This window comes from Aquarana catesbeiana, linkage group LG08 (genome assembly GCF_042186555.1).
Source record: "Aquarana catesbeiana isolate 2022-GZ linkage group LG08, ASM4218655v1, whole genome shotgun sequence".
Lineage (NCBI taxonomy): Eukaryota > Metazoa > Chordata > Amphibia > Anura > Ranidae > Aquarana > Aquarana catesbeiana.
In genome coordinates this window covers 276,805,731-276,815,571 of record NC_133331.1, presented here as the reverse complement: position 1 = coordinate 276,815,571, position 9,841 = coordinate 276,805,731, and the positions used below count along the sequence as shown (strand labels likewise).

At 46.9% G+C, this 9,841-nt stretch overlaps 1 protein-coding gene across 4 annotated transcripts in view; it reads right to left on the bottom strand.

Annotated features, from left to right (window-relative positions):
* Window positions 1-3,531: 3,531 nt before the first annotated feature.
* Window positions 3,532-9,841, bottom strand: part of LOC141106515 (uncharacterized) — a 31,205-nt gene continuing 24,895 nt past the window's right edge. For all 4 annotated transcript variants that reach the window (XM_073597339.1, XM_073597341.1, XM_073597340.1 and 1 more), the window contains one exon: window positions 3,532-7,580. In XM_073597339.1, coding sequence (XP_073453440.1) covers window positions 6,331-7,580 — 1,250 coding nt within the window. In that variant the 3' untranslated portion in view covers window positions 3,532-6,330. The remainder of the gene's footprint in view (window positions 7,581-9,841) is intronic.

The window sequence follows — 9,841 nt, the reverse complement described above, 5'->3', positions numbered from 1 at the left end:
CTCCCCAAATCAAAGAGGTGCCATCTGCCACAGATGAGGCAATTGCGGTATCTGGGACCCCTAGCACTCATAAGGGATGTGGGACAAGTGCCCTGGATGCGCACTCTGGCACGCCCCTGTAAGGCAAGTTACTGAAGCCAAGTGCCAGTACTTGTTCTGGCACTGGGCTCCAGAACTCAGCCTGGATTCACAGGACACCAGTTACTGTGTTCCCCTCCCCTGTATATGTACATCCAAAAACACAGACCTCAGATCATCAGTTCGACTCTTGCAGTGTAATGCTCCTCCCATGGCTCCTCCTGCCTGTGTACAGGAGAACAATGGAGCTGAGTTGGAGGAAGAGGCTTTAGTGAGGTCTTTGTGCAGGCAGTCGGTGGGGAGACAAGCTGGCTGCTACAGAGGGGGCGATCGCCAGTCTGGGACCCCGGGCATCCTGCAAGAGATGGGGTGCAGGTGAACCTGGTAGTCCCACAACCCACTATCTCCTAATATCCAGCATCTCCATGTATATCCATCATTCCAAAGTCCACCTAGTCTTTGTAGTTAGGTGCATTGGCAGGTCCAAGGACCTCCGATGTTTGTCTCATATCAACAGGATATTGAGCTGAAGACTGCATCAAAAGCCGCTACCATCTTCCCTAGCACCCATATCCACACCCAAAATAAGGAACTTTCCCACAAATTCAGGGACGTCACCTGGGATAAAAGCAACACGTGTTTCTCCTGCAGAAGCAGTACTTCACCTGTGCTGTGTCTTATGCCCTGTACACACGGTCGGACATTGATCGGACATTCCGACAACAAAATCCATGGATTTTTTCCGATGGATGTTGGCTCAAACTTGTCTTGCATACACACGGTCACACAAAGTTGTCGGAAAATCCGATCGTTTTAAACGCGGTGACGTAAAACATGTACGTCAGGACTATAAACGGGGCAGTGGCCAATAGCTTTCATCTCTTTATTTATTCTGAGCATGCGTGGCACTTTGTCCGTCGGATTTGTGTACACACGATTTTGTTGTCGGAAAATTTTATCTCCTGCTCTCCAACTTTGTGTGTCGGAAAATCCGATGGAAAATGTCCGATGGAGCCCACACACGGTCAGAATATCCGACAACACGCTCCGATCGGACATTTTCCATCGGAAAGTCCGACCGTGTGTACGGGGCATAAGACTACAGCCTCGTACACATAATCCGATTGTTGGCCAACCGAGCGTCCAAAGGGCGTGTGCCTGGATCTTGTTTTGCATACTAACAGTACACAATTGTCGGCCAACAAACACGAAAATAGTGACGTACTATGAGGAATTTTAGCTCTTGAGCGCCACCCTTTGGGCCCTTTCTGCTAATTTTGTATTTGGTGAGCATTGATTCGACTTTGTGTGACAGACTTGTGTACTGACGATGCGAAAATCAGACAACAGATCGTTGTCCGCCGAAAATTTACCAGCCTGCCATCACACATTTGTTGGCCGAAAGTTGGCCAACATTTGTCAAAAGGGGCGTACTAACGGTCAGATTTTAGGACAACAGTCTGTCAACAGACAACCCCCTGCCAATAATCGGTTTATGTGTACGAGGCTTAAGCCTCAGTACTCCAGATGTTGTGTCAGACCCAAGGCTGACTTCTAAGGGTTCAACATCCAACTGAACTGTTCAGACTTGTATCATCTCCTGGACATTTGATGTCAGTTCTAAGCCGGTTGCTTTTTGAGAAGGTCACCTAGGTACCCCTTGATAGGAATACCCTGGGTCCCCAACATCCCCCAGAACTAGAGTTAACACTTTTGTAAACACACTGGGTGTTGTGGACAGGCCAGAAGGCACCTCCACAAACTGGTAGTGGAGATCCTTCACGGCAAACTTAATAAACCGACCAACTCTTGAACCATAGGATTCTTTTCATGTGGATAGACATGGTACCCACTAGGGAAAGCTGCTTAATGGAGTCTTTCAAGTCATCCACTGAGAAGCTCGAGGCCCTCAGAAAATCTTCCAGGAACAGCCAGATGGCAGGATCCCCTGGGTCCAATTCTCTGCAATGAAGCACCGTCTCTTCCACCTGTCCGGGACTCTTGGTGACATCTCAACACCACCCCTGGTGCCCAACCTGCAGCCCTTTGGTATGTGATGTGCGGCCCTCCCCACCTCATATAACATGTTCCCAGTTTTGTATTGTGTTTTGCAGCACATCCCCAGCCAAGAATGTAGCATATTTACACTCTCTGAACCCCATTTTCTCTACTAGGTCTTCAGTTTCTGACAGTGCTTTCAAGTATTACATATATTAAACATTATGTGTGGCCCTTTGGTGATGTCAGGGACCACACCTGAGGCCCCCTTTGGCTCATAAATTGACAACCACTACTCTACATTTATCTTTCCGCTCTGCACAGCTGCTGTACCCTTGGGGTTTCCACTATCACTGCTGGATTTTCTATTTATTTTATATTATGAAAAATGGAACAGAAGGAGCTGGAACATACAAAGGTGGTCAGAAACACCCAAAAACCCAAGTGGACAGGAACAAATCTGGGAATGATGGCAAGGAGATCTCATTGTTGGAGTAACCAAGACATTTAGGAACCCAGGGGCTGACTTAGCCCACCTATAACTAAAATAATATCAATTGCTCATTGACAAAGTCAGATAATTATTCTTGGTATTCACATCTCAGGCGTAGTAAATATTCTTGTCAAGGCAAGTCCTGAATTGATCATTATTACAATAACACTGTATCACTGAAAAAACACTGAACATATTCTACATTTTGTACACAAAACTACACAACCAGCAATAAAAAAACTGTGTAAACTGAAATGAAGTAAAAATTACCCTTAAAAGAGAAGTATGGGTTTGTTTGTTTTTTCCATAATCATACTTACCTAGATGGATGCAGCATCAGGCCGATGCTGCATCTGTCCCCTGTCACCTCTGCACTGAGAACCGAGTGATCGAACATCGCTGATCGCTCGGTTCTCACAGCTCCCCGAGCAGAGAGCTGACGACTGTCAATCAGCAGCTCTCCGCTCTGCTCCCTCCTCGCTCACTGGAGCGCTGAGCTGTGGAGGGGTGGGGAGCGGGCGTCTCAGGCTCTCAGTGACTCACTAATGCCGCGTACACACGGTCGGACTTTTCGTCTACAAAAGTCCAACGGACGCCGACGGACTAAAGCTGGCTGGTAATCCGTTCGTGTGTGGGCTTCTCCGGACTTTCAGCAGACTTTTTCAGCCTCAAATCCGACGGACTTTAGATTTGAAACATGCTTCAAATCTTTACGTCGTAACTACGACGGACCCGAAATCCGCTCGTCTGTGTGCTAGTCCGACGGACAAAAACCCATGCTAGGGCAGCTATTGGCTACTGGCTATGAACTTCCTTATTTTAGTCCGGTCGTACGTCATCACGTACGAATCCGTCGGACTTTTGTGTGGTCGTGTGTAGGCAAGTCCGTTCGTTAGAAAGTCTGCTGCAAGTCCGCCGAAAGTCCGCCGGAAGTCTGTCGGACTTTTGTAGACGAAAAGTCCGACCGTGTGTACGCGGCATAAGAGGCTGAGATGGGTGTCAGTCCAGGGATCTGGAAGATCCACACTCCCATTGTTGGGATGACGCGGTGCCTGGACTGATTTCTGTTACGCCAGCAGAGAGCAGACTTCAGTCCGCTCTCTGCTGAAAACAGGTCACAGGAGTGCAAAACGTATTGCACTCCTGTGATCCATAGGTGAAGCCCAGCAAAACAAACTTTGGCTGGACTTCGCTTTTAAGCTCATCTTCAGCCAAGTTTAACCCCCACTAAATGTCATTACCACCATTCCACGTCTAGCTGCTAATTCCAATGGTTCCTCCCTATACCTCATGAATAAGCTAATTAACCCCTTAACACCAGCGCCTCCCGAGCCTTTAAGGGGTTTCTGATGCCAGGAGGCGGGGTGGGGTTTATGGTCATATGCCCACCATGACTGACTGTCAGGGATCGGAGTCCATACAACTGGAGTTCAGCTTTAACCTGTTCTCACTGGCCATATGCACATATGCAGCAGCTGGACTCTAATGCTGAGCCACCGCACATATGCGGCCATGGGAAATGGCTTTTCTGTGCTGAGAGTGCGCTAACTGCATGCTCTCAGCACAGTAACTAAGCTGCCATGGGCAGCTCCTGAAGCATACGTACGATCAGGAGCGTCCGATCATGTGACTGCTGTGACAGCCAATCACCACGGTCACATGATCGGAAAGCCCACTTCTGCCTCATTGGCAAGGGATTAAAGTAACTGAGCTAAATGACCCAAATGCTTCCCTTAATCCACAGAGTGGGAGGGTTCATCTCTGAATGTTCAGTTATCTGCCTGGGTGGCATGGACACTTCCCATTGGCTGTCCAATGGCAGGGTCCTCATATGTTTCAGAAGACTGCGGAGACATGATGATGTCACTACAAAGGCCGGTAACTAGTTCGATGGCAGGCCTAGAGCGCAGCATTGAATCACTGGTCTCCTCACCAATGAACCCAATGGGAGGTGCCCATGTCACCAGGCAACAACAAAGGCTATTGGGTCCATTAGTGAGAAGGTTCCTGAAAACCCGAGGGGTGGCACGATGACATCAAATGAGGCAACAACACTGGTCTGCCAAAGGCTCTGACTGCAGCAGGGGATCGTGGGTCTTCACAAAGGTCACTAATAGCGAGGTGAAGTGGCTAAAGGACTTTTGAGAAAGGGTAGGATTGGGGTCATCCTCCATGACTAAGCCCCATGGGTGGGGCAAAACGCATCAGGGCATGGCGTGAACGGATTCTGGGCTGAGGCTCCTTTTACTACAGAAACTGCTGGGTTTTGCTGGATGTGCGGCACCTGGGGTGTTCCTTCATTTTTAGCTTGCATCTACTGAGCCGAGACAAGCTCTCTTCTAGCCTTCACTCTCAGCATGAGTTACCAGACCTGGACAGACAGGAGCCTAGAGCATCAACCCTAATCCCTGGCATGGGATTTGGGTACGTTCAAATTTTGCCCTAAGATGAGTCTTAAATTGTTTAAAAGATAAAAGTCTTAAAAGTTTTATAAAAGCCATCTGATCTAAATGTAACTCACTTTCATGACATAAGTCAAATAAGCATTTCATAAATATATTAAAAAATGTTCACGTAAGGACACCCATATTTCTAGTCGTTACTAATACTGGTGGCCAATTCGAGAATTATTCAATCACTGGGCCACCTGTGACCTCTTCAGTTATCACACACACAGATTATCTGACCTAATAAAAAAATTGCAAATAAGCGGGATCTCTTCCTTATTTGCAGAAAAAGAAAGGAAAAAAGTATCGCATTCGTGCTGGCATCATTGGCAAGCACTGCAATTAGTTTTGCTGCCAGCCCAGTCCATTATAGTATGGCCAAAGACATCATCAGGAAAATATTTAACTATCTACAACCAACTTTTGTCCAATTTTTGAGATGACCATTATGTAAAATTCCATTAGAGCTGCAATCTCTTGCAATAGGCAGCCATAGACCTCAAGAAAGTTTTATGTATAAACATGCACACTTAGTTCACCCAAGCGTTAAATGTTTATGCTAAGTCGGCAGGTGGTGGAAACATTAAGAAGAGTAGGGTAAGAGACCATCACTTAATCTCAATTAATACAAGAATTGTTCAAAGACATCATATAAAACCATATCCAGTCTATAAATTCCTTGTAGACAGCCAAACTATTTGTCTTTAAAGTAAGATAAAGCTGGAAACTGAAATAAAAAGTCTGATTTGGTTCTGGATTTCTGATTTCTAACAGTGGTGGTTTCATTTGGTTGTTCTTTCTCCCATGAAAGTGCCAATTTTGGATATACATAGATATGTTAACTTGTGAATCTTGTACCGATGGACCTTCCCTAAACTTATTAGAAAATTGCTCCTATAACCATTATGTGAAATGTTTGCTATTCAAACCCCCTCCCCCCTTTTTTTTCTCTCTCTTCTTTTCCCCCTCCTCATGACTTTTCTCCTCTTTCCTTTTGTGTCTTTGGTTTTTCCTATCCCCTCTATATTGGGTTACTGCCTTGATAATGCTCTCGGAAGAAAAATTCTGAGCTGAAAATTATTTCTGTTCATAACATACAACGGGTTTTTTTTCTTGTTCTCTATCATTATACTGGATTTACGCTTACAAAGACGCTACTTGTTGTCCAGAAGCAATTTACAACATTGCACATGTTTGGCATATTGTATGTGATACGGTAAACCTGTTTCTGTATGTTTTGCTATAATTTGTGCTATTTCAATAAAAATTTTATTGAACAAAAAAAAAAAGTCTGATTTGGAATAAAAGTCCATACTACGCTTCCTCAGCTGTGTCCCGACACAGGTTTTCTTGCCTCCTGTGGGAAACGAGATGAGCCACCAACGAAGACTTATGTGAAAACCGTCTTTCACATTCGGAACACGGATATGGTTTATTACCTGTGTGGACCCTCTCATGGACGACCAGATCCGATTTATTAATAAAACCTCTCCCACATTCAGAGCACGAGTATGGGCGGTCTCCAGTGTGGGCCTTCTTGTGCCTTACCAGATTTGATTTGTTCTTAAAGCTTTTCCCACATTCGGAACATGAATACGGGTTATCACCAGTGTGGACTCTCTCATGTCGAATCAGACTAGACCTGTAGATAAAACACTGGCCGCACTGAGAGCAGGAATATGGCTTTTCCCCTGTATGAGATCTCTGATGTCTAACTAGAGCCGACTTGTTAGTAAAACCTCTCCCACACTCAGAACACAAGTAAGGCCGATCACTGGCGTGAATCTTCTGATGCAGGAAAAGGTTTGATCTTTCGGTGAAGCTTTTCCCACATTCTAAACAGGAATATGGCTTCTCCCCACGGTGGCTTCTCTCATGCCTGAGGAACTGATACTTCCAGGAGAAACATTTGCCGCATTCTGAACAGGAATATGGCTTCTCCCCTGAGTGAGACCGTCGGTGCGAGATAAGGGTTTCCCTGCGTGTGAAACACTCTCCACACTCCGAACAGTAAAACGGCTTTTCAGAAGTGTGGGTCCTCTCGTGGTTGAGCAAGTTGGATCTTTCGCTGAAACATTTGCCGCACTCTGAACATGAATAAGGCTTCTCCCCTGTGTGAACCTTCTCATGTATGATGAGAGACGATTTCCAGGAGAAACATTTCCTGCATTCGGAACATGAGAATGGCTTTTCCCCCGTGTGAGTCCTTTGATGACGGACAAGACCTGATTTCTGGGTAAAGCATTTTCCACACTTGGAACAGGAATAGGGCTTCTCCACTGTGTGAGCTTTACAGTGCTTACTAAATTCTGTCTCCTCTGTAAAAGATTTCCCGCACTCAAAACAAGGAAAAGTTTCATTCCCTACAGGAACTGTATGGTAGGAGAGAGTGGGTGATGGATCTGAAGAGCAACCTCTGTGTGTGGTGGAACCACATACCAGTACTGGATGAAGATCTTGGGTAATAGTGTTTCCTTCTGACAAATCAGAGGTGGTATCATCTTCTGTCTTGTCTGGAGAGGTAACAGACCTTTGCTCCATACTATACCTTTTGTATCGTCCATCTGGAGGTAACAAGACATGGAAGGGTACAAAACCAGTTAAACAAATGTTTAGAAAAGGTCTTGAAAATAATAGCCAAAAGAAAACTGAAACAGGGAACCTCTCTGTATCCTTCAACATGTCATTTTGTTTGGAAGTCCACATAAAGCATTTCTGCAGTCTCCCCTCCCTCTGTGAGCACTCAGACTGTACACTTTAAGGCTGCATTCACTCTTTCCCAATATTCTTTTGAACGATTTGCACATGATTTTGCATGTCGCACATAGGGCAGCCCTATGCGTGTTTGTTGCCCAAAAAGAAGCTTGCGCTCCTTTTCGGGTGACAAGTGTGGCACATTTTTAAAATGTGTGTGTTCTGCGACAATAGCATCACTTGCACGTTCAGGAGAGGAGCATTATGGCACTAAAAATACCTGAGGTGCCTAATCACGTGTGATCGCACCAAAAAGCTGGGAGCATTTAGCGCTTGAGCATTCATTCATTTCAATGGCCAGAATAAATTTAAGTGTTACTAAAAGTCATTTTTAAAATTAAAATAATAAACACGTTATACTCACCTGCTCTTTGCAGTGGTTTTGCAAATAGCGGCCCTGAACCGCCTCTTCTAGGGGCCCCTGCCGGCAGTCTTGGCTCCTTCTCTTATTTGTGTGCCCCCATAGTAAGCCGCTTGCTATAAGGGCACACAGTGCACATTCACTCCCGAGCTGTATGTCTATGGAGCAGTGCTACACAGACTCCCGCTTCCTTCTCATTGCATTTGACTGACAGCAGCAGGAGCCATTGCCCAAGTCCCTGTGTGAAGAGGAAGAGAGAGGAGAAGAGATGCAGCCATACACAGCGCTGGATCTCTTCTCACCTCTCTTCCCCTTCACACAGAGAAGGGGGAGGACAGCGTGAATCGTCGTATATGTACAGTGGCTCCTTTAAGAGCCATAGCAGGCGCGCGCACTGCATGGCGGGGGACCCGATGCACATGGGGGGGGGGGGGGCACGAGAGCCAGAATGAGGATTTGTGTTTGTAAACAGAAATCCCTGTTCTGACAGGGGAAGAGAAACAGATCGACTGTTCCTACTCAGTAGGAACAACAATCTGGCTCCTCCTCTAGTCAGTCCTGTCCCCTTACAGTTAGAAACACACCTAGGGAACATACTTAACCCCTTGATCACCCCCTAGTGTTAACCCCTTCCAGTGACATTTACACAGTAATCAGTGGCTATTTTTAGCTCTGATCACTGTATAAATGTCAATGGTCCCAAAAAAGTGTCAAAAGTGTCCGATCTGTCCGCCGCAATGTTGCAGTCCCGATAAAAATCGCTGATCGCCGCCATTACTAGAAAAAAATAAATAAATACCGTATTCATTGGCGTATAACACGCACTTTTTTCCCCTTAAAATCAGGGGAAAATAATGGGTGCGTGTTATATGTCGATCCCCGCTATCTGTGATCTATCGGAGCGATCGCTGCGATCGCAGCCGACATTCACATAGCGTGTAGTTTTAAATATGGCGCTGCGGAGTTCGGAGGGACTCGGCGGAGCTGAACGAGTGCCGCCGAGATACACATAGTCGAATGTACTCGGCTCTTTCCGGCACCGCTCACAGTCACGCCCAGTCCCGCCATTGGACCTGTGTTATGTCCATCATAGGGCGGGACTGGGCGGGACTGTGAGCGGCGCCGGAAAGAGCCGAGTACATTCGACTATGTGTATCTCGGCGGCGCTCAGTCAGCTCCGCCGAGTCCCTCCGAACTCCGCGGCGCCATATTTAAAACTACATGCTATGTGTATGTCGGCGGTGATCTTTCAAGCGATCTGTCCAAGCATGTAATGGACACTGGGGGCAAGGCTGCACTGACCACTGGGGCAAGGCTGCACTGACCACTGGGGCAAAGCTGCACTGACCACTGGGGCAAGGCTGCACTGACCACTGGGGCAAGGCTGCACTGACCACTGGGGCAAGGCTGCACTGACCACTGGGGCAAGGCTGCACTGACCACTGGGGCAAGGCTGCACTGACCACTGGGGCAAGGCTGCACTGACCACTGGGGCAAAGCTGCACTGACCACTGGGGCAAAGCTGCACTGACCACTGGGGCAAAGCTGCACTGACCACTGGGGCAAAGCTGCACTGACCACTGGGGCAAAGCTGCACTGACATGGCTGCACTGACAAGGCTGCACTGGGGCAAAGCTGCACTGACAATTCTGCACTGGGGTAAAGCTGCACTGACAATTCTGCACTGGGGTAAAGCTGCACTGACAAGTC